Below are 27,415 nucleotides of genomic sequence, written 5' to 3'. Positions count from 1 at the left end.
ACATATTTAACAGTCCATTAACCTGATTAATGGCTTAAAAAAATTTAGACCTATGATATGCAAGCTCAAGCTTCCATCTTTACTCTTCCACTGGGACCCTACAAATGTCTACACCTTCTTTTCTCTCTATGTTGAATTAACCCCTTGGTGCCCAGCTGATTATTACTTCTTAGTTCACTGAAAAACAGAAGCAACAGAAGAGAACAGTCTCCACTTCCCTCTACATCTCCCTACCTACCTACATTTCTGCCCTTAGACTCTGTCTTCCCTCCAGGCACCAAATCTAAGTATCTATCCAAGGCTACCTCCTCTACTTATGGACTACACTCCAGGCCCCCTCACTCAAGGATACCAGTCCTACCACTCCTAAAATTACCACTTTACCCCCTTGTCTCCTCCCTCTCTACTTAGTCATTCCTATGAGCATATAAAAATACCAGAATATGTCCATTAAAAAAAATCCTTCCTCCTGATCCCACATCTCCTTCTACATTATGCTGCTTTTCTCTCCTTCCCTTTAGGGCAACATTCTTTGAAAGAACTGACTGTGCTCTTGTTCTCCTCTTACTCACCACTCTCTCTTGAACTTTCTCCACTTCTTCCATCAAGGGGTGGATTTATGAGATCTATATCTCCTCCCTATAAATCTGAACAGGTTTGTGACTCTCCTGTAACCAATAAATGCAGTGAAGTCATGCCATAAGATTTCTGAGGCTAGATCTAAAAGGTGATGCACCTTTTGCCCTTTTCACTGCAACACTTGTTTTCAGAGCCACAAGGGCCATGTAAGAATTCTAACTATCCCAAGATTACCACACTGTGAAGAAGGCCAGGCTACTTGGAGAGGACTTGTGTAGGTGTTCTGGCCAAGAGCTCCAGCACAGATTCAGCTGACAGCTAGCATCAGCTGCCAGAAGATGCCTCCAGATGGTTCCACCTCAGCAGCTAAGTCATCCCCAGTCTTTAAATCTTCCCACCTGAGGAACCAGACATCACCAAGCAAAAACAACCTGTCCTTACTGTGTCCTTCCTGAATTCCAGACAGCATTCCACAAGTATAACAAAATGGTTGTTTTATGGTTATGTTAGGCAGCAACAGTGTGTGTGTGTGTGTGTGTGTGTGTGTGGTGCGCGCGCATGTTCATATATATGTTCATATATTTCCTTGCTTGGTTTGCAGATGGGGCCTACAAACAATGGCATCCCTATAGCAATGAGGATATCTAGCACCCAGATCTTGGTTTCCAAGTGTCACCCTGTTAGAAGAAGCTACAAAAAGACATGATTGATTCCTAAGCTGAGACAGGAAAAGTACAAATTGAAAGAGAAAGTAAGGAAGCGCTTAAATGTTAAGGACATTTCAGAAGGACACGGGATCCTGCTTGAAGGGCTATTTTATTTGACAAATTTGGGCTCATTTGTGCATCAAAATAATAATTACAGTAACCTATTATAATTCATTAAGTGAAATAGAAATCCACAGGTCCAGATAATAAATATGATAGTAATGGCTTTACAGCTTATTGGGTAAGATAGGATCAATGAGTCCATAGGATATCAATAAATGAATAAACAAGGGAGAACGAAATGCTCTCTTTTATAGCAGATTGTTGACTAAAAGCTGAAGAAGATATGATGGAAGTAAAAATCAGTACTTAATAAACATTATCATGGTTGTTATTCCAGTGGGGGTTATCAAATGGATGCTAAGGCAAATAGATAGAGATATGATGATGTAGCAGATACTTAGGAATTACAAAGGGACACATTGTGACTTTATGGAGGAGAAACCTGCCAAACTGGGTTGGTAGTACAGGGGTGAGATGGGTTCACCTCCAGTACTTCCTGATGTCATGCACTGAAAAGTACATAACATCATTTTTCTCTTGCCTGTATGTGGCACTTGGGTTGAAAGACATCTTGCAGAAATGAAAAGCCTGTGCTCCTTATATTTTTAAAGATTTCATTTATTTACTTGAGAGAGAAGTATCAGGAGCAGGAGGAGAAGCAGAGGGAGAGGAAGGGGAAAGAATCTCAAGCAGACTCCATGCTGAGCACTGAACCCAATAGGGCACTTGATCTCATGACCCTGATATGACCCTAAGATCATGACTGGGCCAAAATCAAGAGTCGGATGTTTAACAGACTGAGCCACCCAGGTGCCCCTGAATACTGGATACTTTAAAAAATGTTTTCTGTAAACTTAAAATTATTAAAAAATTTTTTTTTAAATCCCATGAATATACATTACACAAGACCTTGGTGCTGAACCTGCCTGTGGAAGGAAAGAAAAAGGTGATTGTATAGCCTTATGGTGAACTTGCCTGGGACATAAGCGAGGGTATCAGAAATTAATACATTAACGTAGCACTTCACAAATTACAAAGAATGAAAACAAACAAAAAAACACTTGTGTCATTTGCCCCTTATAACAATTTTGTGAGGCAAGAGATTTACCAGTTTTATAAACAAAAAACTAAAGCTAAGAAAAAGTCAGATGACTTCCCCAAGGTCACACAGAGAGACAAAAAATAAATTGAGGCATATTAAACATTTTAAGCATTGGAGGAAAAACGGATTTGAATGGGGGCAGCACCAAACTGGAAGTGCTTAGGCATGCTCTGTAGACAGGAGCCACCCGAAAGACTTACACAGATAAAAGTGCAGAAGCAAAGAAAGTAAACTATTTGGCCAGCTGTAAAAGCTTAAAGTCTAGTTGGCTGTGACTGTCCTCAGCGTTCTGATTTCCTAACCTTAAGGAATTTACAGGCTTAGATTTTGATGTGCTAACAGAGGCCACCACGCCATTAGCACCACCTCAGTCTAATGGCCTCTTTGTTTAATTAATTTAACACATGTACTCGTTTCGGCAACACATATACTAAACAAAAATTTAAAACACCTCCTAATTATGTAATCAGTTTGATCCCATCCAGGTTTTTTGACTTTTAACACAACCCTCTTGTGGCAACAGCAAATAATAACATGAGTTGACTCTAAACAAAATTGTGACATCGTTTGTACCTTACTGGGGGTGAACAAGGTTTTCCTACTAAGGTAGGTAAGAGACCCTAAAGGATCCAGGTATGAGGTCCACTACCGCACAATGCTTACTTGGCGGGCTACCCTATCCCCCACGGCCCCACTTAATCCAGGGAGTCCACTGGTCTCCACATGGGCTTCGATTTCCGTCATGAACCTTCCAACCAGTGCCTGAGGAACAGGGCCAAGAAATGACCTTCAATCTTCGCCCCAACGACAACCTTCTGGGCTACATTCCCAGCCAACAACTCTTTCTCAGGACCCCTCACTCTCCTTCATTATTGCTCCAATACTTAAGCTCCAATTACACCCTCTGGCCCCGCTGACCAATCATGATCTCTCTCTTTTTCTAGCCCTCCCCTTGGGCTCCTGCGGTCCAATTATTGATGTCCTCTGGAACGCAAGGGCCGGAAATCCGGAAGAGAGCTGTGTGGGTTTGGGTGGGCCACGCTTAGTGGCCGCAGACTTGGGGGAGAAGTAGTCCTGCGCAGCCTCCAGCCTACCTCTGTGCTTCCCCACCCACATGGTTTGGAGAGCCCTTCCCCTAGGCCTTTCTCACCACCCACTGTGAAGCTGGAATGGGCTGACAGCGGCTCACAGTAGCATATGAGCTCTGCTTGCTCACCCTCTCTCTGTAGGGCCCCAAGATGTTGGGCCCTGAGCCTAGAGACCTAGAATGACTTGAGCAGTTCCAGTTTGCATGGGTCTGTGTTGGGCCTTCAGTTGCCAAGTCCCAGTTATAGTGAAGGCGGACAGACTTTATGAATCTAGTCCAGACCATTCACAGTGCACTGGTTGATTATATGAGTGTTTCAAAGGCTCAGAGGCTCATCTCTACTTTCTCTCTCTTTGGTGGGGGAATTAGGGTCAAGCCTGACAGGTGCAGGACTTGCTGCTGCCATGCCCTTTAATCCTGGTGCTGCTGAGCAAGGGCTTCCATGCCAGCCAGCCTCGCTGATCCAGTCAGCTGTCAGACTATGAGTTAGTATGGCGGAGGAGGAAGGTGATGTGGATGAGGAGGATGTGTTCCTGGCATTTGCCCAGGGACCTTGTCCTCCCAGGAGTCCCCTGCGTCGGGCCTTGGACAAGGCCTTCATTATCTTCCTGGCCCTCATCCTCACACTACTGACACTGGAGGCTGTTTGTAGGCTACTGTGGCTGCTGCCATGGGCAAAGTTTGGGGACTGGCTCCTGAGAACACCTCAGAAGGAGGAGGAGCTGGAATTGTGACCACCTTTCCTATTAACATTCTCTTCTCCTGCTACAGAGGTGAGAGCAGAGGGAGAAGGGACGGCTGGGGGCTATGGAGGGGACACTGGGATAGCTTAGAACAGCTGTCTTACATTTTTTTGCACCTACACATTGGAAATTAATTTTGAAAAAGTTTGTACTTCTCACATTTTAAAGTAACCACCTAAAATTTTTCATCATAAATTAAAGTTGTTTCAAGGATGTAATTTCTGGTATATTGAAAACATTCACATTGAAAAATGAAACAGATCACCCTTTGAATGTCCAGGGAAGGGTAATATCAGAGTGACTTGATACTAACCACTATCCATTTAAAAATAGATAAACAAGCTCCTAACAATTAGGATTATTCCTTTCCTTCTTTCATGACTCTCTTTTCTCCTTGAACACCTGGTTCACTTCACCACAGACAATTTTAGGCTTTTATTTTATTTTTTTAAGATCTTATTTACTTATTTGTCAGAGAGAGAGAGCACAAGCAGGCAGAGGCAGAGAAGCAGGCTCCTTGCTGAGCAAGGAGCCTGATGCAGGACTTGATCCCAGGACCCTGGGATGATGACCTGAGCCAAGTGCAGCTGCTTAACCAACTGAGCCACCCAGGCATCCTGACAATTTTAGGCTTTTATACTTGAAAGTCTTTTATTGACTAATCTATCCTACTTTCCTGCCTATACTTATATTTTAATTGAGATGAAAAGCATTTTTCTTTCTTGTGACCATAGACAGAAAAGTTAAAAAAAATTTCTTCTGTGCTATCATTACAATTATGAGAACAGAACTGATTAAACAGCATAAAGACTGCACACATTTTTTAAATGGCTAAAAATTAAGAGTACATTTTTTAATGAGATAAAGGAGGAGGTGTTTATGGTACCTTGATGAAAGAAATGGGCTATGAGTGTGTGTGTGTATGTGTGTGTGTGTGGTTTAAGATTTTATTTATTTATTTGAAAGTGAGAGGGAAAGTACAAGGTTATGTGTGTGTTTAAGATTTTATTTATTTGAGAGAGAGAGTGAGAGGGAAAGTACTAGCTGGGGGGAGAGGCATAGGGAAAAGGAATGGAGAAGCAGACTTCCCACTGAGTAGGGAGCCCAGATAATGACCTAAGCCAAAGACAGATGCTTAACTGACTGAGCCACCCTAGGTGCCCCACTATGTGTTTCTTTATTAAGACAAGGTAAGATTTCGTGATTGACAACCACAGGCACACTTCAGAGATTTGCAGGTTCAATTCCAGACACAACAAAGAAAATACTCAAATAAAGCAAGTCAAAGGAACTTTTTTGGTTTCTCAGTCCATATAAACTATGTTTACACTATAGCCTATTAAGTGTGCAATAGTATTATGTCTAAAAAAACACAAATGCACATACCTTAATTTAAATATATTTTATGGAAGGGCACCTGGATGGCTCTGTCGGTTAAGCAGTCAACTCTTGATTTCTGCTCAGGTCATGATCTCAGGGTCATGAAATCGAGCCCCATGTTGGGCTCTGCGCTGGGTGTGGAGACTCCTTGGCATTCTCTCTCCCTCTCTCCCTCTGCCCCTCCCCACCCAGCAACACACACACTCTCTTGCTCTCAAATAAAAAAAGAAAATACATTATTGCTGAAAGATGTCAGCTATCATCTGAGCTTTCAGGGAGTTTTAATCTTTTTGCTGGGGAAGGGTCTTTTCCTAGATGCTGATGGCTGCTGACTGATCAGGGTGGTGATTGCTCAAGGTTAGGATGGCTGTGCCAGTTTCTTAAGACAACAAGGAGGTTTGCCGCATCTGTTGACTATTCTTTCACAAATGATTTTTCTGTAGCTTGTGATGCTACTTGTTAGCATTTTACCTACAGAACTTTCAAAATTAGAATCAATTCTCTCAAACCCCGCTGCTACCTTATCAACTAAGTTTATGTAATATTCTAAATTCTTTGTTGCCATTTCAATAGTCTTAACAGCATCTTTACCAAGAGATTTCATCTCAAGAAAACACTTTTTTTTTTTTTGCTCACCCATAAGAAGCAACCCTTCATCTGTTGAAGATTAATCTTGTGATTGCAATCAATTCAGTCCCATCTTGAGGCTCCACTTCTGATTCTAGTTCTCTATCCATTTCTACAACATCTGTGGTTATTTCCTCCACTGACATCTTGAACACCTCAAAGTCCTTCATGAAGGTTGGAATCAACTTCTTTAAAACCCTTGTTAATGTTGATTTTTTAAAAAAGATTTTATTATTTATTTGACAGAGAGAGACATCACAAGTAGACAGAGAGATAGTCAGAGAGAGGAAGAAGCAGGCTTCCCGCTGAGCAGAGAGCCCAATGTGGGGCTCGATCCCAGGACCCTGAGATCATGACCTGAGCCAAAGGCAGAGGCTTAACCCACTGAGCCACCCAGGTGCCCCTTAATGTTGATATTTTGACCTCATCCTATGAATCACGAATGTTCTTAATGGCATCTACATTGATGAATTTTTCAAGAGGGTTTTCAATATACTTCCCCCAGATACATTAGAAGAATCACTATGTATGCCAGCAATAGTCTTATGAAATGTATTCTTAAGTGATAAGACTTAAATGTCAAAATTACTCCTTGATCCATGGTCTGCAGAATGGATGCTGTGTTTAACAGGCATGAAAACAATATTAATCTCATTGTACATTTCCATCAGATCTCTTGGATTACCAAGTGCATTTTCAATGAGCAGTAACAGAAAGGAATCTTTCTGAGCAGTAGATGTTAACAGTAAACTTTGTTGTCAAGAGATGTGCTGTCATCCAGGCTTTGTGGTTATTTATAGAGCACAGGCAGAGTAGATTTAGCGTAATTCTTAAGGCCTCTAGGATTTTTGGAATGGCACATGAGCAATGACTTTAACATAATGTCCCTAGCTGTATTAACCCTCAACAAGAGAGTCAACCTGTCAGTTGAAGATTTGAAGCCAGGCACTGACTTTTCACTAACCATGAAAGTCCTAGATAGTATCCTCTTCCAATATAAGACTCTTTCATCTACACTGAAAATCTGTTTAGTGTAGTCACTTTCCTTAATTATCTCAGCTAGGTCTGCTAGGTAACTTGCTACATCTTCTACATCAGCACCTGCTGTTTCCTCTTGCACTTTTACGTTATAAAGATGGCTTCCTTATACCTCATGGACCAACCACTGTAAGCCTCAAATTTTTCTTCTGAAGCTTCCTCACTTCTCTCAGCCTTCAAAGAATTGAAGAGTCAGGGCCTCTGAGAGTTTGGCTGTGGCTGGTTTGATCTTCTATCCAAACCATTCAAGCTTCCTCCATATCAGCAATAACGCTGTTTTTCTGATCATTCATGTATTCTCTGGAGAGGCAATTTTAATTTCCTTCAAGAACTCTTCCTTTGTATTCACAGCCTGACTGCTTGGCATGAGAGGCCCAGATTTCAGCCTATCTCAGCTTTCAACATGCCTTCCTCACTAAGCTTAATAATTTTTAGCTTTTGATTTAAAGTGAGAGGTGACTCTTGCTTTCACTTGCACACTTAGAGGCCATCGTAGGGTTACTAATTTGCCTAATTTCAATATTATTGTGTCTCAGAGAATAGGGGAGACTGAAGAGAGGGAGAGAGGTGGGGGAATAGCTGGTTGGTACACAATATTAAGTTCACTGTCTTATGTGGGTGTCATTTGTGGTATTCCAAAACAATGACAATAGTAACATCAAAAACTACTGATCACAGATCACCATAACAAATATAAAAATAATGGAAAAATTTGAAGTATTGCAATACTTACCAAAATGTGACACCGAGACACACAATGAGCAAATGCTGTTAAGAAAATGGTGCCAATACGGCAGCTGGCTGGCTTAGTCTGTAGAACATGCAACTCTTGATCTTGGGGTTGTAAGTCTGAGCCCCACATTGGACATAGAGATTACTTAAAAATAATTTTTTAAAAGAAAAATGCTGCCAAAAGATTTGCTCAATGCAAACCTTCAACTTATAAAAAACAAACAAAAAAAATTTCCACAATATCTGTGAAGCACAATAAAATGAGGTATGACTGCATTTTTTTTTTCTTTAAGAGGGACGATGTCTATAAGAAAAGGAAACGGGAAGAGGGAAAATCTCTACTGCAGGCATTTACTCAGTAAGACCAATTTTGCAAAAGTTGAGAATCTGGAAATTAAATTCCTCCAGCTCCTCTAAGTCTAAGTACCCTCGTGTTCCCTAATTTGAAGACTATAGGTGTAGACATGGTGTCGGATTCTTTAATGGAAGGGAGGGTTGAGCTTTTGGTACTCTGAGAGCTTAGGGATGTAAGGACCTCTGCGGTCCTAGAAAGTGGCAAGATGCTTGACACTTGTTGAATGTGAAAGGTTGCAGGAGACGGGAATCTCCGTGTTAACCAGTCTGACTTCCCCATAAGCTCACATTTAGACCCAGCTTGGGCTCCACGAGTCCTTCTGGCCTTTCTGAAGTTGAGTAAGATGGGCGTGAGGACGAGGCGGGCGTCAAAATCAGTTTCTTGTCTCTTTCTTCAGCTCTCCCAGAGGAAGAGGAGGATAGGAGTCGAGACCCAAGGTATTTTAGAAGTCTCATTTCATCTGATAGCCCTTACAGCGGCAATTTGCACAGCTTCTGCTCAAAGCTCCCGCCCCATATCGCTGTCCGAAGGCCCTGGAGCTCCCGGACGAAGCTCGGCCTCCAGGTCATCACTGCCTACACTTCGGGAACCCCCACCAGAAAAGAACGGAAAACCACCTAGGTGCCACCTACTTGGTCACTAGTTCCGTAGAGGCGCTTAAAGAGACATCAACAACAATAGCAATAATAACAACACATTTGTATAGCGCTCTGTGCTCATTTGTATGGGTGTGTTATGATTTCACGATTGGGAGTGGAAAGAACCTGGAAGTAGAAGTAGCTGCTGGACAGCGGCAAGGGAGTGCGCAGCCTGCAGAAGGGAAGGGGCAGGCACAGCCGATTAAACCGCGGACAGGGTACAAGACAGGTAGGAAAGTAGCTCCGGAAGGCTGGTCAATGGCCTAACGGAAGGAAAAAGGGTTTTTTTCCCCCCTCTTAAGAGACTCTCGCTCTGCCCTGCACCCTTGCGCAGTCTTGGAGGGCCCAGTTTCTTAGCTGTCCTTTCCCGTTCCCCCTCCCCTACTTGGAAAGGTGGCTCAGTCCTTCCCGCACGCGACCCGCCGACGGTTAGGCCGGATACAGGAAGTTTCTGATTGGTGGAGTCGCAAAAGCACCGGGTGAAAAGAGGTCCGTCGGCGGCGCGCCCGAGTTCAGGTGTAGCCGATACCGTACGGCAAGATGGCGCCCCCGTACTTTGGGAAGCCCTGAGGTGACAAGCCCTCCCTCTACTGGTCACAGGAAAGGGGGCCGCAGACCGTGTAGGCGATACTTGGAGGTGGGAGGCGGGCCTACCGCCACTTCCGGCCGAGGCCGGGCCGCGCGCCGTACGACAATATGGCCGCGTCTAGGTAGCTGTAGGCGGAAATTCAGCAACTTCCGGTCCAGAGAAGGGCCTGCGGTGGGAGGGGGAAGGAAGGCGGAGGGAACCATGCGAGGTTCTGAGATCAGCAGCGAGGGTCGCCTCGAGAGACCGTTTCTGAGGTGGGGGCCGGACCGTCCGGGGAGCGAAGACGGGGGCGGGAATGTCGAGGGAGAGGTACTGGGGAGTCCCGGACGCTGAGTCTGAGGGGCAGGCTGTGGTACCTTCCTTCCAATCCCTGAAGGGGAGTGGGGCGGCCGGGGGACTGAACTGGGGGAGGGGGACTTGGCGGGAAGCTCATTCTGGGGAAGGGGTCGGACGCGGGGTTGGGATCAGAGAGGAATCGGGAGAGTTCAGCGCTAGGCTCGCAATCGGCTACAGGTCACAGAGAGAGAATGGGGGAAATCGGGTGGGGTAAGAGGGAGGGGACTTGAGGTGAGATCTCCCAACCTAACGCCCGGGTTTGAGGAGACCCGTCAGAGGGTGGAGTGTGAAGATAATTAAGGAAGGCGAAGGGGGAATGGGTGGTTGGGAGGGAACCTTCTTCGCCTCAGAGAGTCTCGGAGTTGGGGGTGATTCTTCAGGATGGGGTGAGGGTGTGGATTTGACGTGCTTGAGAGCGAAGGGGGGGAAGGCTCGGGAGGTGGTGCTGATGGGGGTGTGGTGTCTGTGTGAGGGAATGTCAGGAAATCCAGAGTGCAATGAGGAAGGTGGTTCAGGGGTTGGAAGAATCAACTTGGCAAGTATGAGATGATAGTAGGGAAACGAACCAGAGACAGGATATCGACAGGAGGGGTGGAGCTGGGAGCGAGGAACTTAAGGTTTTCAGGTGGTTTGGGGCTCCCCTAGTAAAAGGTCAGAAAAGCGTCCGGGACTAATATTTGCTGAAGATAGGCGGTGAGGACACTGTTGGGCAGGGCTGGGTGTTAGTGGAGCCCAAGAAGACTGGAAAATGTGTGCGATGAAGGGATGGGCTGTGCTGGAGGGGCTCTTTCTGAGGCCCCATCCCCTTCCAGCAGGAATCCCGAAATCCCCAACACTTCCTCCCTCCGGGGGATTTGATCCCCCCATGGCCACCGCTAACAGCATCATCGTGCTGGATGATGATGACGAAGATGAAGCAGCTGCTCAGCCAGGGCCCTCCCACCCACCCCCCAATCCGGCCTCACCCGGGGCAGAAGCCCCTGGCTCCTCCCAGCCCCATGGGGCTGGAGGAAGCAGTAGTTCTGGCGGCAAGAAATGCTACAAGTTGGAGAATGAGAAGCTGTTTGAAGAGGTGAGCTTTAGGGGAGAAGATTCTTGTGCCCCAGGGAGGGGGATGGCTGACTGGCTCTCCTGTCCTTTCTTCCCCACTAACCCCGCCTTACCTTCTTTTTCTCAACCCCTCCCCTTGTCTTTTTCCCCCTCCCTTCTTCCTCTGAACCCTCTAGTTCCTTGAACTGTGTAAGACGCAGACAGCAGACCACCCTGAGGTGGTCCCATTCCTCTATAGCCGGCAGCAGCGTGCCCACTCTCTGTTTTTGGCCTCGGCGGAGTTCTGCAACATCCTCTCTCGGGTCCTCTCTCGGGCCCAGAGTCGGCCAGCTAAGCTCTATGTCTACATTAATGAGCTCTGCACTGTTCTCAAGGCCCATTCAGCCAAGAAGAAGCTGAACCTGGCCCCTGCTGCCACCACCTCTAGTGAACCCTCTGGGAATAACCCTCCCACAGACCCCTCCTCGGACCCCACACATGCCGAGACCACTGCCTCTGAGGCCCCAAGGACCCGTGGTTCCCGGCGGCAGATCCAGCGCTTGGAGCAGCTGCTAGCGCTCTATGTGGCAGAGATCCGGCGGCTGCAGGAAAAGGAGTTGGATCTCTCAGAATTGGACGACCCTGACTCCACGTACCTGCAGGAAGCGAGGTTGAAGCGTAAGCTGATCCGCCTCTTCGGGCGGCTGTGTGAGCTCAAAGACTGCTCTTCCCTGACCGGCCGTGTCATAGAGCAGCGCATCCCCTACCGTGGCACCCGCTACCCAGAGGTCAACAGGCGCATTGAGAGGCTCATCAACAAACCGGGGCCAGATACCTTCCCTGACTATGGAGATGTGCTGCGGGCCGTGGAGAAGGCAGCTGCTCGGCACAGCCTTGGCCTCCCCCGACAGCAGCTCCAGCTTATGGCTCAGGATGCCTTCAGAGATGTGGGCATCAGGTTACAGGAGCGACGCCACCTTGATCTCATCTATAACTTTGGCTGTCACCTCACAGATGACTATAGGCCAGGTAGGGATTAGTGAGATGCCTGTCGGTAACCCTTCTATGTCAGATGTTTAGTGGAGGGGGGCATCTTACTAGTCCCATCCCGTCTTCTAGGGTTTGGGCTGAGTACTCTGACTTTATATCTTCCCACGTAGGCATTGACCCGGCACTGTCGGATCCTGCCCTAGCCCGGCGCCTGCGAGAAAACCGGAGCTTGGCTATGAGCCGGCTGGATGAGGTCATCTCCAAATATGCAATGATGCAAGACAAGAGTGAGGAGGGCGAGCGACAGAAGAGAAGAGCTCGGCTTCCTCAAGCTACCTCTTCCCACACTGCAGACCCCCCCAAAGCCTCCCTGGATTCTGGTGAGGTATGGAAGGGATAAAACCCTTCAGACAGACTTTGTCCTTCCCTTGCACGGGCCAGCAGAGATTCCCCCTGCATCCACCCCCTGTCCCCTGAGGGGGAAGAGTGCAAAAGGAACACAAGAACCAGACCCTCTGGGGCAAGGGATTCCTTAGAGGAACTCCTTTGTCCCCCAGGGCCCTAGTGGAATGGCATCCCAGGAGTGCCCTACCACCTCCAAGCCTGAGAGTGATGATGAAGAAGATGGGGAAAGTGATGAGGAAGAGGAAGAGGAGGAGGAAGAGGAAGAAGAAGAGGCCACAGATTCTGAAGAAGAGGAGGATCTTGAACAGATGCAGGAAGGTCAGGGGGACGATGAAGAGGAGGAGGAGGAGGAAGCAGGTATGTCAAGAACAGTCTCCTCCTGTGTCAGTTCCCTCTTCTCTGTTAGATATGAGCCACCTGTTTGAGACCCTTCCCTTCCTCCTCTTACTCTCAGCAGTATTCATTCTCCAAGTTCTCATGCTACCTCGCCCCTCTTTTCTTCTTTTCCAGGTCAGAATGGAGACAAGAGCCCTATGTCCCCACAACAGATATCCACTGAAAAGAATCTGGAACCTAGCAGAGGGATCAGCAGGTCTGCAGGAGAGCAGCAAAACAAAGGACTCATAGTGTCACCATCCTCACTGTCAGAAGAGCCCTTGGCCCCCTCCAGCATAGATGCTGAAAGCAATGAAGAACCCCTTGAGGAGTTACCCCTGGAGGAAGAGAGTCCTGTGTCTCAGCTCTTTGAGCTAGAGATTGAAGCCTTGCCCCTGGATACCACCCCTTCCCCTGAGGAGAGGGACATTTCCTCTTCCAGGAAGCAATCAGAGGACCCCCTCACCACTGTCCTGGAGAATGGAGCAGCCATGGTCACCTCCACTTCCTTCAATGGAGGTGTGTCTCCTCATACCTGGGGAGATTCCTGTCCCCCCTGCAAGAAGTCTCGGAAGGAGAAGCAGATTGGAGCAGGGCCATTAGGAAACAGGTAACAACAAGAAGGACGAGGAGGAGGGAGGCTAAGAAGAGATTACAGGGGGCTTTCTGAGAGGAATATTGTGGAACTGGGTGTGCTGGGAGAGACTGGATGCTGGGTCTGCTGGGAGAGACCCCTTCAGCTTCAGGCTCTCCATAACCCCCGCCCCTACATATTTGTGTTTCTGTCCCTAGCTATGTGGAAAGGCAAAGGGCAGTGCATGAGAAGAATGGGAAGAAGATACCTACCCTGTCTAGCCCACCTTCTCCCCTGACTTCCATGGCCCCAGTTGCTGATTCCTCCACAAGGGTGGACTCTCCTAGCCATGGCCTGGTGACCAGCTCACTCTGTAGCCCATCTCCAGCCCGGTTGTCCCAAACCCCCCATTCATTACCCTCCCGGCCTGGTACTTACAAGGTAAGAGGGGGAGGCAGTTTTTCCCTAACTTAATTCTCTTTCGTTGTCTGTTTTAGTTTCAGGTGTTCCATCTGAATATTACATGCACCACATCCTCTCTCTTCCTTTTTCCTCACCCCTGTTTTTAATCTCTGTTAAGTCCTTCCCTCTGCTTCTACTCCCCCTATATTCCAGACAGACCTCTCTTTCTGACTCCATCTCTCACTCCCCTGCAGATGAGTGTGGCCACACAGTGCGATCCTGAGGAGATCATCGTGCTCTCAGACTCTGATTAGCTGCCTCTCCTCCCACTGCCAGCTTCCAACAAAATGTTTTGGGATAGTATTTGGAGGATGGTGGAAAGCTGATCACTGAGGAAGGGATTGACTGAGCTAATCGCCTTTTGGTGATGTTTCTTTTAAAAAAACAGACAAACAAAAAAACAACAAAAACTTAAGTTTTACACAGAAACATTAATAAACAATAAAGTTCTTTTCTTATTGTATCCTTGTCTTTTCCTTTTCCTTCCATACTCAATGCTTGGCACCAGCTGTTCTCAGGTTCAGGGTTCCCTGACCCCGGGCAACACCTTGGAGCTGTCCTTTGTAGCCTGCCCTTAGATCGCCTCTCTCGGAGTTCTCTCACCCTCAGGCCTTCCCCTTGCCCTCTGCCAGGCACTGGAAAAAAAAAAAAAAGTGCTTGGGCGTCCGAAATACGCTTTACTTTCTCACTTTGAGCGGTAGGAGTAAAAAGGCCAATCAGGGGCCGATTCAAGGTTATTTGGCCAATCCGTGCCTGGAGGAAGGGGGCGGGGTTTCAGGGGGACAGTCAGAAGCCAGGAGAGCAGGGCAATTAGATCGTGCAAACCCGCTAGTGGCCACAGTTCAGGGGCGGAGCCTAAGCAGCGATGGCCAAGGCCCTTGGCCAATGGGAAGGACAGGCTTGCAGAATTAAAGGGAAATGAATGCTTCGGCCAAACCACCAAGTCCTGAGTTCTTCAGCAGCGGAAGAGGCCTATTACCTTTAAGGTGGAATGAGACCTCTGTTCTTTAAAGGAGAAGTGTCCGAGTCGGCCAAGCATCGCCCAGCGGCACGGGCGGGGGTGCCCGCCTGTGCCTTTAAAGCCGGAGGGGCGGGAGGCGGAGCGGAGGCGGAGGGCGGAGGGAGTCGGCGCAAGATGGCGGCGGGAGGGGCCCAGGCTGCAGCTCTGGCCGCCGAGTGAGGGGCGGGGGGGCCCGGGGGCGCGCGGCCCGGTAAGCGGGGACGCGCGGGGTTGGGGGGCGCCTTCCGGGTGGGAGAGGAGGTCGAAGTAGCGCTTGGGGCGGAGCAGAGGGGGGCGGGGTCCTGTGTGGGCGGGGGTAGGCAAGGGGCGGGGCCGAGAGAGCCACGGGGGTGGGTCTTGAAGAGGTGGGGCCGAAAGGGCCAAGGGGCGTGTCTTGAAGGGGCGGGGCTAGAGGTAAGCCCGGGGGCAAAGGGGGCCTTGGCTCGAGAACGTGCTGGGGGTGGGGTGGATAGGCTAAAAAACACAGGAAGAGGGGGATGGTTCTCAGTACAGGAGCAGACGTGCCCCCCTCCCAATAAAAGGGTGCAAAACACCAATAAGGTAAATGTTGGAAAGTCAGGTTCTCAGGCAAATGGGAAATTACGAGGAGAGGCACCCCACTCCCCAAGACCACCTTATTTCTCTAATCTCCAAGGAAAGAGCAGTGGATTTGGAGTCAGGACTTATGCGTTTGCTGACATGGTCACTTACTGGCTGTGTGATCTTGGATAGTCTCCTAATCTTCTGAACCTTAGTTTGCTATCTATCAAATAGGGTTGAGAGGGATACCTACCTTACATTGCTATTGTGGGGAATCAGTTAGATAAAGGGTGTGAACATGTTTTTAAACTGTAAAGGGAAGGACTTTGTCATTATGAGATGTTATCATTCTTCTCTCTTTTTCTTCCCAGAGACCCCCCCGGCCGCCCTCCTCCTTCCCCTTGTTCCTGTGGCTGGGGGGGTACCCCCTCCCTCCACGCCATGGAACCATCTCCTCTCTCTCCCAGTGGGGCAGCACTGCCCCTGCCTCTGTCACTGGCCCCACCCCCACTGCCCCTGCCTGCAGCTGCGGTGGTACACGTGTCCTTCCCTGAGGTGACCAGTGCCCTCCTGGAGTCCCTCAATCAGCAGCGGCTACAGGGCCAGCTCTGCGATGTGTCCATCCGAGTGCAGGGCCGGGAGTTCAGGGCTCATCGTGCTGTCCTGGCTGCCTCCTCCCCTTACTTCCACGACCAGGTTTTACTCAAGGGCATGACCTCCATCTCACTGCCCAGCGTCATGGACCCAGGCGCCTTCGAGACTGTCCTGGCTTCGGCTTACACTGGCCGCCTCAGCATGGCTGCTGCTGACATTGTCAACTTCCTCACAGTGGGGTCGGTGCTCCAAATGTGGCACATCGTGGATAAGTGCACCGAACTCCTCCGTGAAGGCCGGGCCTCGGCAACCAGCACCACCGCCACCACTGCCGCAGCCACCTCTGCCACTGTCCCTGGGGCTGGGCTCCCATCAGGGAGTGGGGCCACTGTGGGCCCCGCCACCATGGGCTCTGTGCGCTCTCATGCCTCCAGCCGGGCCAGTGAGAATCAGTCCCCCAGCAGCAGCAACTACTTCAGCCCCCGGGAGTCCACTGATTTCTCCTCTTCCTCCCAAGAGGCATTTGCAGCTTCTGCAGTGGGCAGCGGGGAGCGCCGAGGAGGTGGCCCTGTATTCCCAGCCCCTGTGGTTGGCAGTGGGGGAGCCACCTCGGGGAAGCTGCTGCTGGAGGCAGATGAGCTTTGCGACGATGGTGGCGATGGGAGGGGTGCTGTGGTTCCCGGGGCTGGGCTCCGGCGGCCTACCTACGCACCACCCAGCATCATGCCACAGAAGCACTGGGTATACGTGAAGCGGGGTGGAAACAGCCCAGCACCAGCACCCCTGGTTCCCCAAGACCCAGATCTGGAAGAGGATGAGGAGGAGGAAGACCTGGTGTTGACCTGTGAGGATGATGAAGATGAAGAGCTGGGGGGTGGCTCCAGGGTTCCCGAGGCTGGAGGACCCGAGGCTACCCTTAGCATAAGTGATGTCCGGACCCTAACTGAACCTCCGGACAAGGGAGAGGAGCAGGTCAATTTCTGTGAGTCTTCCAATGACTTTGGCTCCTATGAGGGTGGGGGTCCTGGGGCTGGGCTTGATGATTCAGGGGGGCCAACTCCTTCCTCTTACGCCCCCTCCCACCCTCCGAGGCCCCTGCTTCCCCTGGACATGCAGGGCAATCAGATCCTAGTCTTCCCATCGTCTTCATCTTCCTCCTCCTCCTCACAGGCTCCAGGACAGCCACCTGGGAACCAAGCTGAACATGGGGCGGTGACCCTGGGGGGCACCTCGGCCGGGGCCCTGGGCATGCCGAGTGGTGTTGGGGGGACCCCTGGAGGGACAGGCAGTGGGGATGGGAATAAGATCTTTTTGTGCCACTGTGGGAAGGCCTTTTCCCACAAGAGCATGCGCGATCGGCACGTGAATATGCACCTCAACCTGCGGCCCTTTGACTGCCCCGTGTGCAACAAAAAGTTTAAGATGAAGCACCACCTGACCGAGCACATGAAGACGCACACAGGCCTCAAACCCTACGAGTGTGGTGTCTGCGCCAAGAAGTTCATGTGGCGAGACAGCTTCATGCGCCACCGGGGACACTGTGAGCGCAGGCACCGCCTGGGCGGGGGCGGGAGTGGGCCTGGACCTGGGGGCCCAGTAGGGCCAGCCCTGCCACCCAAGAGAGAGTCCCCTGGTGGGGGCGGGGGCAGTGGCGATGAGGTGAGTGGGGCCACGCCCCAGTCCAGCCGAAGGGTCTGGTCCCCACCCAGTGTGCACAAGGTGGAGATGGGCTTTGGTGGAGGTGGAGGAACAAACTGAAGGGGCGGGCTCCTAGAGGTGGTTTTCTGGATGGAGGAAGCAGGGGGCACAAGGCAGGGCTGCTGTGGCCCTCAGGTGATCTCCCACCATGCTTAATGTCTTCCTTATCTCTCTGGACTTGTATATATTTTGGAGGGGGGAACCATGTTGCACCATCAGCCACCCCAGTCAGTTCCTCAGCCCCTCTCCCACAACGTATCCAAGGAACTAAGTCCCCTTCCCCTCAGATGGGTGCACTGAAGCCCCCAGCTCCAGACTAGGGCACATATGGTGGGGGGAGGGAAGGGGGGCCGTGGAGCATCCTGGAGTCACAGGGTCAAGGGTCAGGTGGTTGTAGTCTGTACCTGAAGTCTGTGTTTGTGTTGTTGTGGGGACCAGGCCTTTGAGCCCCACCCTTGTCCTAGAACCTACCCCACCTCCCTAAGGACATGCCCTATATTTCCACCCTCATCCCTCCTATCCCTCCTTGGGGGCCCCCAGCTGTATTCTCATTGAGGAGGGAGTGAAGACGAAGAGGGAGTAAGTCGTAAGAGTACACGGTTTTTATTTTAAATCTTATTTTTTTTAAATGGTGATTAAAATATTTATTGGTCATTTCACTCGGCTTACCAACAGCCCCTCTGTGTTTGCTGGGGCCCGGGCGCAGGTGGGGGAGGGCGGAGTAACCAAACTCTGGGAATCAGAGTCTGGGGGAGGGGGCGGAGGGAGGAGGAGCCTGGGGTTGGGGAGCGCCCCGGGACCAGGTGGTGCTGTGTGGTCCAAGAGGGCGGGGCCGGCCCGAGGTCCCCTTGCCAGAACCGAGCTACTGTTTCGGGATCCCCGCCCGGCCAACGCGGAAAGCACCTGCCGCCCGCGAGCCCTCACCCTACCAGAGAGGGGACTTCCTCCGCCTCTCCTGCCGGCCTTTCAAGGAAAGTGAAAGTGAAAGGGAGAAGTGGAGGCATCGGGGCTGAGCAGATCGCGGCGCCATGAAGCCCCTGTCTCTGCTCCTCGCCGTGGCTTTGGGTGAGCGAACCCCGAGACTCAAAGGCCCAAGAACATGGGGGGAGGTGGAGGGAAGTGAGCCCACCACGCGCCCGATGCGGGGGGCGTGTCGCCCCCTCACTCGCGCCCCTCTCCCCCAGCCTTGGTGACCGCCGTCTCGGCGGGACCCGCGGTGATAGAGTGCTGGATGGTGGAGGACGCGGGCGGGGGCCGCCTGACCAAGAAACCTGCCGCGCTGCTGCTGCGCCAGGGCCCGGGGACACCACCTCCCCGGCCGGACCTCGAACCCGAGCTTTACCTCAAAGTGCATGGTGAGTTACCACGGACTCGCCCTCAACTCTGTCACTTCCACCGAAACCCCCTCCTCTTTAGGTCGCGCTGTGATCTCGGGCCTCAGTTTCCCCGTGTAAAATAAGTCTGGATTACCTCTAAATCTCCCACTGCTGGGTAGTTTGTGCCTTCGGGATTCCCGGGACGCTGCCCTCCCCGTCCCTTTCCTGGCGGCGACTGCCAGCGCAACTCCCTTCTCCCCGCTCACAGATCCCGCGGGAGCGCTCCAGGCTGCGTTCAGGCGGTACCCCTCGGACGCCCCCGCGCCCCACTGCGAGCTGAGCCACTACGTCCCGTTCCCCGCCTCGGCGAATTGGGCCAGGGGCCTGACCCCGGAGCAGAGCTGCCCGCGGTCCCTGGAGGGGACTTGGCTCATGGTCAGCATATCCAGTTCGATCTTCCGCCTCTCCAGCCTCCTGAGAGTACAGTCCGAGCCTCAGCCCGAGCCTGCACTCATCACCTTGGCAACAGGTAGAGAGGGGCAGGCGGAGGGGGGGTGGAAGTGGAGAAGAGTGGGTAGATTCTGAGGGTCGGGATCAGCCTGTGACTCGCCGTGTGAACTCGTTTCCCCAGTTGGGGCTTAGTTTCCTCATTTGTAAAGGCGAGGCGGTTCGGCTAGGATTGTTTAATCGGTCTCAACAGCTTCTTCTCGCTCCTGCCCAGTTTCAAACAATCACAATCCTCCCTTTAGGGGGCGGGGCTTCGTGTTGTTCTGGAGGGCTAAGCTTTGAAGAAAGTCTGACTTTCCTGTTCTGGGACCTTGAGAAACTTGTAAGGGGATAGGGTTGGGAGAAGCTCAGAAGCAGGAACCTTTTTTCTCCGCTCGTCCCAGGCCTGTGTCTTGCTAGGTAGACACTGCCATCTTTGGCGTTTTCGCTTTTTCCGAAACTGGCATCCAAGCGTCCAAGCCCCACCTGTGCCCACATCCGGAGCTGTGGCCTTTAGCTAGGCAAAGGCTCTTGCACTCGAGTGCGTCGACCCTTCTTGCCAGCCCCTTCCCTATGGCTTGTGAGCACGCACTGATTCTGTGGTCACCAAATGGTGAGCTGGCCTGTGTGGAAAAGACAGGAGGCCTGATGGCTCCCACCGCAGGCATCACTCAGGAGCTGGTGCAGCGGGGTTTGATGGGCAGGGATCTGGCACTTTGCCGAGCTGAGGCTTGAGAGGGAGTAGGCGGTTAAAGCAAGATTGGGGTCCCTGGGGGCTCACCCTTCTGGCAGCAGAGGGTGGGGTAGGATACCAGGAGAGTCATTGGCTTCCCTCAGTCTTGTGAGGTTTGTTTTGTTTTGTTTTTTAAGTTTCCCTAGTTTTAGATGTCTCTCTATACACAATATAGGGCTCAAACTCAAGACCTGGAGATCAAGAGCCACAATGCTCTTCTGACTGGGCCAGCCAGGTGCGTCTTGTGCCATTTTTTTTGTAAACAACACAGCACAACTGGCCGGCCAACCCTCCCTTCTCCCTTCCCCAGGACCACCATCCTGCCACCCAGAGTGAATCACCCCAGGACCAGGGAAAGGGACTCAGCACCCATTCATCACCTCTACCTATGTGGCCATTTAATTCCCAGGCCCCATCCTAGGCAGGGGCAGAGGCAAACTGCTCTTTGTCGGGAGAGTAGCTCTTCTCCAGCCCGTATCTCCAAATACAGTTGGCCCTTGAACAACTGTGTGTGGAGGAGTGGTGGGCTGCAGCTGGGGGGGTTGGGATGGGGGGGGTGGGGGGGTGTCACAGGTCCTGACCCCGCCCCTAGCAGTCAAAAATCTGCATACACTTGACTCCCCCAGAATTTAACCACTCATAGCTTACTGTTTACTGGAAACCTTACTGAAATTTAAACAGTTGATTGACACATATTTCATGTGTTGTATGTATTACATACTGTGTTCTTTTTTTTTTTTTTAAGATTTTATTTATTTATTTGACAGAGAGAGATCACAATAGGAGAGAGGAAGGGAAGAGATCACAGAGAGAGAGGAAGGGAAGCAGGCCCCCTGCTGAGCAGAGAGCCCGATGTGGGACTCGATCCCAAGACCCTGAGATCATGACCTGAGCCGAAGGCAGCAGCTTAACCCACTGAGCCACCCAGGCGCCCCACATACTGTGTTCTTAAAGTAAGCTAGAGAAAACATGTTAAGAAAATTTATCACAAAGAAAAGAAAATCACAAGGAGGAGAAAATACATTTATATTACTGTACTGTTAAAAAAACCAAACCTGCATATAAGTGGACCCTCACAGTTCAAACCTGTGTTGTTCAAGGGTCAACAGTATAGTCACATTGGGGGTTAAGGCTTTAACAAATGAACTTGGGCGGGGGTACCCCAGACATGAAGTCCATAACAGTTTTGTCTCTTAAGTCTCCATTATTCTGTAATTGCCCTGAACTCCTGAAAGGCTCTTGGCTTGTCACTTGTCCTGTAAAACTCCCCATATTCTGTATTTGGCCGAGTGTTTCCTCATTGTGTCATTTTCCTCCTTGTTCCTTTTCCTTCCATACTTCCTTTGAATTGGATAGATCTAGAAACTTGATTAGATTTGGACTTAAATTTTTTCAGTAATGCTTTATAATAATTACTACCATTCACTTTATTTTATTTTTTTAAAGATTTTATTTATTTATTTGAGAGAACACAAGCAGGGGGCAGTTGGCAGGGTGAGAGGGAGAAGCCAACTCCCTGCAGAGCAGGAAGCCTGACATGGGGCTCGATCTAAGGACCCTGGGACCATGACCCAAGCTGAAGGCAGACACTTAACCGACTGAGCCACCCAAGTGCCCCTACCATTCAGTTTATTAACAGAAAAGCAAAAACCTATATAACGCAAGCTATAGAAACAGGTATGAGTTTCCTTGGGGTTCTGGGTCTGTTGCATTTATATTTGAATTTCTTGGAGTCCTGCTTGTGGGATGCACATCTAAAACTGCTCCTTCAACCAATGTGAAAGACTTCTGTTAGGTTAAGGGTTAAATTAAGCCATAAAACCTTCAGATTTTATTAATCTTGTGGATCGTTTTTAACAGTTCAAAAGTATGTTTCTGGATTTTGATAAATGAAGTGAACGCCCTACCTTTTTACCTTAGTGAACAAAAACTGTCCCATGAGGTCGAGAGAAGTTTCATCTTGTGGGGCTCAGAAGCTACGATTAAAAATTACATAATCACAGTTGAAAACTACGTAATACTTTTATGTGAAGGACCAACATTTCTGGGAAGAAGGAGCAGGAGAACTGACCTTGAGGGACATGGAGTATTTAAATATTTGGGAGACAATGGAGAGCGACCTGAAGGACCCTTATGACCATAGCAAAGAAAGGCCCAATGATTAGAGTTTCTACTAGACCCAGAAAGGGATTCTTTGGAGCTGGTTCTTGGGGTGCAAGAGAAGTCTGGGAGGGTGGGTTGGGGGCTAGGTTATCACATGCCCTGAGATCTGGGCTTTATAGGTGACAGTGAATCATCAGAAGTTTTGTGTGTAGGTGTGCATATCTGCATGTGCACATACACGCCTGTCATTTTCCCAAAAGCCTGCTATTTTACTTGATTCTTACAAAGGTAGGCAAGGATCAGATCATTGAGCAGATGAGAGAAATAGAGCTTGAATGATTTTCCTGAGATACCCAGCAAGACCGTGAGGAGGATGATGGCTGTACTGAAAATAGCAACACCTAACATTTACTGAACTTTCTATAGCCAGGTCCTGGCATTTTATTGGCATAACCTCATTTATTCCTGTCAACAACCAAAAGAACGAGGTACTGATATCCTTCCCAGATCACAGATGAAGAGATCTGAGACAGAGCACTTGGGGAACTTGTCCAAGAACTACCAGCTTGTAAGAAGCCAGGCTGGGGATTGAGCCTGGCTCGTTGAGCTCCAGCTTGTGCCTTAGTCGCCCGCTTCGTTGGTAGCTGGGTTTTTTAAACAGGCATGTGACTGACTCAGACGTGTAGCCACACTGTGTGGCTCCAGCGTGGACGATGAATTGAAGAAGAGGGAGACTGAGGATAGGAAGACCTGAGAGGAGGTTGTAATTGTCCTTAGGTATCTTGGTGAGAACTTGAGCTGGAGACAGAGGTGGGATCTCTCAGGAAGATTGAATTAGTGCCTGGTGGGGGCAGCCCATGGTACGTTATATTTGCCAGTTTGCTCCTTTGTCTCCCTTACGAGACCATAAGAAACTTGAGGGCAGTCCATGTCTCATTCACCGCTCTGTCCTCTACCTTGAACATCATAGGTGTTCAGTAAATATTAGTCGAGTGAGAGAACTGGAGGACGAGTCTTGGTGATGTCAAGTGTTTGCCTTTAGTGTCTGGGGGGCTACTGGTGATCTTTCATTAGGGTGGGGGAATGGGCATTGTAGTGGGGTGAGGGAATGCTGCAGAAATGCTGTTGAGTTGGGGCACGTTAAGTTGGTCTGACGATTACGGTTAGATGTAATCACCGTAAACACTTTGGTGGCCTTACTGTATTCTGGGCCCTGTTCCAAGCACCTTCCAGATATAGGTGTCTTTGTTATCCAGGTGCTGGAACTGAATAAATCTGGTAGCAAGAGGCACCAAATGATTTAAACCTCATGACAACCCCATGAGATAGGTACTATTACCATCATTATTATCTCATTATTTAGGAGACTAAGCTGAGCCATGGCAAAGTGAAACAACCAGCCCATGGGGCTGTATAAATAGTGGGAGAGTAGGGATTAACCAGTGTGGCCCAGCTCCAGGAACTTAATTAGCATCCCCTGTCTCAGCAGAGCATAGAGGTCTGTGTCCAGGTCTAGGCTAGAGCCAGAACCTTCCAGAGTCAGTAAGTGCTCTGCACAGCACCAGAGGATTGATAGCCTGAATTATCCCAGCCTTCTCGAGCAAACCAAGAAAGGCCTGGCTCTTTAAGTGTGGGGCATGGAGACGGGACTGGTTCAGGCTGTGTCAGAAGTGCACTCAGCCCACAGACCCCAGAACTTGAGCAGGTTCTGTGCTCAGACCAGCCTTCAACGGCTGTGCCCACTCATTGCCCCTGTTCTGGACCTGTCTGCTCACTCTTAGCCACCCTGGGTCCCATGCAGGCCCAGAACAAAGGGAGATTTGCAGGGAGGACTAGAAGGTGGTGGGTATCAGAAAAGGAGGTATCCTCTGAGGGGTGGGTGAACTTGAGTTGGGTCCTCCCTATAATTCTATTTCTCTATTTTTTTTCCCGTTCTTTCTGTCCCTCCTGCCCCTTCCACTCTCTCCGCTCCTCAACTTCCTCAGCTGTGCTGACTGTCCTCACCCACAGCCCCGTCCCTCGGATCCAGCTGGGACAAGATGCTCTGCTGGACTTGAACTTTGCCTACATGCCCCCCACCTCTGAGGCTGCTACATCTCTGGCCCCAGGTCCCCCTCCCTTTGGGCTAGAGTGGCGACACCAGCACCTGGGAAAGGGGCACCTGCTCCTGGCTGCAACTCCAGGGCTGTGTGAACAGATGCCAACTCCCCAAGAGGGGGCCGTGGCATTTGCCGCCTGGGATGATGATGAGCCGTGGGGTCCGTGGACTGGAAATGGGACCCTCTGGCTGCCTGAAGTACGGCCCTTCCAGGAGGGTGCCTATCTCGCCACTATACACCTGCCGTACCTGCAAGGGCAGGTCACCCTGGAGCTTGCTGTACAGAGTGAGTTGGGTATAGGGATCCCCACGGGTCAACGGTGGGCACAGGGATCAACACCATGATGGCAAAGAAGACGGTGCTGCATGAGTGGCAGGAGGCAGATGGGGGTCTCTCGGAGTCAGAGGGGCAGTGGGGGGAGGTCCCTGGGAATCTGAGTGATGGGGATGAAGGTTCTCATATCTGAAGAATAGCACATCCCTGAGAATGAGGCTTTTAGCATGGGGTTTCCGATGAAGCACCAGTGGGAAGACAGCAGGTTCCCCATCTTGGAAGAAAAAAAATTCAAACCCATCTCAGTTTGGGGGAGAGCATAGGGCAAACTAAGGGTCTCTGAGGGAGGACAGACATGGACTGATTCCCCCCGTGTTCCTTTCCTGTTTTCTCCCCAGAGCCCCCCAAAGTCTCCCTGATGCCGGCACCTCTTGTATGGGCTCCCCCCGGGGAGGCACCCCCTGAGTTGGTCTGCCATGTGTCCCACTACTATCCTTCCAAGGGCCTGGAGGTGGAATGGGAGCTCCGGGGCGGCCCAGAGGGCAGCTTTCAGAAGGCCGAGGGGCAGAGGTGGCTCTCTGCCCTGCGCCACCACTCAGATGGCTCTGTCAGCCTCTCCGCGCACCTGCAGCCCATCCCGGTCACGGCCAAACACCATGGGGCACGCTATGCCTGTCGTGTCCACCACCCCACTCTGCCCGCCTTGGGGCGCAGTGCTGAGGTCACCCTGGAGGTGGCAGGTAGGAGTCAGGAGGAGGATGGAGCTGCCAGGGGTAGGGTGGGGGTGGATGTTGGCACCTGGGAAGATACTGAGTTCACTGTCCCCCCTTCCACCTGCCAGGTCTCTCTGGGCCCTCACTAGAGGATGGTGTGGGCCTCTTCCTGTCTGCCTTTCTCCTCCTTGGGCTCATCAAAGCACTGGGCTGGGCTGGTAAGTTGACCCTCATGGCCACAGTGACAGTCCCTGCCTACTCCCAGTAGCCTGCCACCTATCCCTCTACCCTACCACTACTTCATACCATCCCTTCTCAATCTCTCTCCACAGTTGCCTACAAGTCCACTTTGAAGGATTCAGAGGAGAAGGTAACAGTCCTCTTTCTTTTCTTTCCATTCCCATTTGAGCCTCTCTATAATTCCTCACCCAGGGACTCCTCATGCAAACTCCACCCTGGATTTGGAATTCTCACAGACCTGGGTTAACTCCTGCCACTTTGAATGTTCTACTTAACACCTCAGTTTCCTTGAGCCTAAGGATGAAAAAAATTACTTAGGCTAAAGCACTCCGCCCAGTGTCTGCCAGCCAGAAAACCCACAGAAACTAGGAGCCCTGTTCTCCTGCCACCCTCTGTGCCCATGAGGGTTCATTTATCTCTGGACCAATCATGAGCATTTCACCTCGTCTTCTAAAACCCGGAATGCCTCACTTCCTTTTTTATTTCTCTTCCAGAAAGTACAGTGAGGGCATTCATCACCATCCTGGGGAAGCCGCCATCATCTCTGGCCTGAGTTACTGCAGTAGCACCCCCAAATACTACACCATCATCTGCTTATGCTCTCTCCACCCTCTCTCCACAGAGCAGCTGGAATGCTTTTTCGAAGGACACAGACCTACAGCATTTCCTTTCTTAGAGCCCTAAGGCAGTGGTTCTCAAAAATTTTTCATCTCAGGCCTGCCTAAGGATTGTCAAGAATGCTAGAGAGCTTTTGGTTATGTGGGTGATAAACTAGAGATATTTATGCTACTAGAACTTAGTAAATTATGCTATTTAGTAAGTTCTAGTAGCATCAATTGCTTAGTAAGCAAGCCTGCGTTCTTTTAGCTGTGAGGACAATGATGTCAGTAGACAGCTTCTGGAAAACTCTAGTGGTACGATATTTTGGAGAAAGTGAAAAACGCAGTATTGTTATGAATAGCCTTAACTTCGCACACCCATGGAAATAGTCTCCAGGACCTCGAGGACAAGGGCCACACTTGGAGAACCAGTGCTCTAGAAACCAAATCCATTTCCTGTCCTGGCCTAGGCAACTCCCGTTCTGGAGCCACCACTTGCCTCTTCAATCCTACCTGGTACCCTCTAGCCCTTATTTCAGTGTCACACCGATGTCAATTTTCTTTTTTTCCAATGGCTCCCACCTTCCCCGGTCTGTTCCCTTTGTCTGTTCCACCCTCGCCCTTCTTAGGCTCCAGGCCAGGTCAGCCTCGTTATTCCCTCAGACCAACCCTTGTCCCTTTCGTGCGGTTCACCACAGTTGTATTTAAGTGATTGTGCGATTCCTTGTCAGATGCCTGTCTTCCCTGCCTGACTGCAGGAACGTGCCTGTCTGTCCCCTGGCGTGTCCCCGATCCGGCAGAGGGCCGGGCGCCCACTGGAGGGCGCTCAACACAAGCAATTAGTCCTTTTCTCGTCCTAAGAATTTAAAAGCAGGTGTTCGACCAAAGAACTACAGGATGAAGGAAGCGGCAGCTGGCCTGGGGACCTCCGAGGGGGCGGACGGTCGGCTAGACCCACGCGGAAAGCGATCTAATCGTGTGGGAATAAAGTTGTGTTCTAGTGCTCCCAACAGGGTGTCTCATTCTACCCCACGGGTCCCCTTTGCAAGCAAGCACAAGACTCTTATAGCCACCTCTGGTCCCTTCCAATCACCTCCGACCTCTCAAATGCTTTGGCGACACCCAACCCTCCGGAACATTGCGGGTCGAGCGCCACTCAAGGCGGGCAGGACGCCCTCTAGCAGCAGGCTTCGGTGGGGCGCGGGTAAGC

General features: G+C 50.5%; 4 protein-coding genes and 1 long non-coding RNA gene across 10 annotated transcripts in view; all 5 read left to right on the top strand.

Moving 5' to 3' along the window:
* The window catches only part of LOC123390642, a 42,266-nt gene extending 32,984 nt beyond the window's left edge, over positions 1 to 9,282 (top strand). For both annotated transcript variants that reach the window (XR_006605180.1, XR_006605179.1), the window contains one exon: positions 8,811 to 9,282. This is a non-coding gene — a long non-coding RNA (uncharacterized LOC123390642). The remainder of the gene's footprint in view (positions 1 to 8,810) is intronic.
* SMIM40 (small integral membrane protein 40) lies at positions 3,868 to 4,277 on the top strand. Its single transcript, XM_045074699.1, has one exon. The coding sequence runs from the start codon at positions 4,030 to 4,032 to the stop codon at positions 4,270 to 4,272; it is 243 nt and encodes an 80-aa protein (XP_044930634.1). The 5' UTR covers positions 3,868 to 4,029; the 3' UTR covers positions 4,273 to 4,277.
* Positions 9,283 to 9,786: 504 nt separating the features above from the next.
* DAXX (death domain associated protein) lies at positions 9,787 to 14,274 on the top strand. 4 transcript variants are annotated; one of them, XM_004770615.3, is made up of 8 exons: positions 9,787 to 9,894; positions 10,792 to 11,048; positions 11,203 to 12,034; positions 12,166 to 12,380; positions 12,553 to 12,757; positions 12,911 to 13,385; positions 13,568 to 13,790; positions 14,006 to 14,274. In XM_004770615.3, the coding sequence occupies exons 2-8, from the start codon at positions 10,842 to 10,844 to the stop codon at positions 14,063 to 14,065; spliced, it is 2,217 nt and encodes a 738-aa protein (XP_004770672.2). In that variant the 5' UTR covers positions 9,787 to 9,894; positions 10,792 to 10,841; the 3' UTR covers positions 14,066 to 14,274. The 4 variants fall into 4 exon arrangements, with proteins under 4 accessions (XP_004770672.2, XP_004770671.2, XP_004770668.2 ...); XM_004770614.3 differs by having other exon boundaries at positions 10,789 to 11,048; XM_004770611.3 differs by having other exon boundaries at positions 9,827 to 9,894; positions 10,859 to 11,048.
* Positions 14,275 to 14,649: 375 nt separating this feature from the next.
* ZBTB22 (zinc finger and BTB domain containing 22) lies at positions 14,650 to 18,302 on the top strand. 2 transcript variants are annotated; one of them, XM_045074683.1, is made up of 2 exons: positions 14,650 to 14,797; positions 15,723 to 18,302. In XM_045074683.1, exons 1-2 carry the CDS (start codon positions 14,730 to 14,732, stop codon positions 17,701 to 17,703), a joined length of 2,049 nt encoding a protein of 682 aa, XP_044930618.1. In that variant the 5' UTR covers positions 14,650 to 14,729; the 3' UTR covers positions 17,704 to 18,302. The 2 variants fall into 2 exon arrangements, with proteins under 2 accessions (XP_044930618.1, XP_044930619.1); XM_045074684.1 differs by lacking the exon at positions 14,650 to 14,797 and adding an exon at positions 14,843 to 15,022.
* Positions 18,303 to 18,457: 155 nt separating this feature from the next.
* Positions 18,458 to 27,215, top strand: LOC101683633 (TAP binding protein). The gene is made up of 8 exons (XM_004770609.3): positions 18,458 to 18,708; positions 18,828 to 18,998; positions 19,228 to 19,488; positions 24,267 to 24,665; positions 25,052 to 25,393; positions 25,495 to 25,584; positions 25,699 to 25,736; positions 26,101 to 27,215. The coding sequence occupies exons 1-8, from the start codon at positions 18,672 to 18,674 to the stop codon at positions 26,110 to 26,112; spliced, it is 1,350 nt and encodes a 449-aa protein (XP_004770666.2). The 5' UTR covers positions 18,458 to 18,671; the 3' UTR covers positions 26,113 to 27,215.
* The last annotated feature ends 200 nt before the right edge of the window (positions 27,216 to 27,415 follow it).

This window comes from Mustela putorius, unplaced genomic scaffold (genome assembly GCF_011764305.1).
Source record: "Mustela putorius furo isolate JIRA1106 unplaced genomic scaffold, ASM1176430v1.1 tig00000135_pilon_pilon_pilon, whole genome shotgun sequence".
Lineage (NCBI taxonomy): Eukaryota > Metazoa > Chordata > Mammalia > Carnivora > Mustelidae > Mustela > Mustela putorius.
This window is presented reverse-complemented; position numbering and strand designations above follow the sequence as displayed.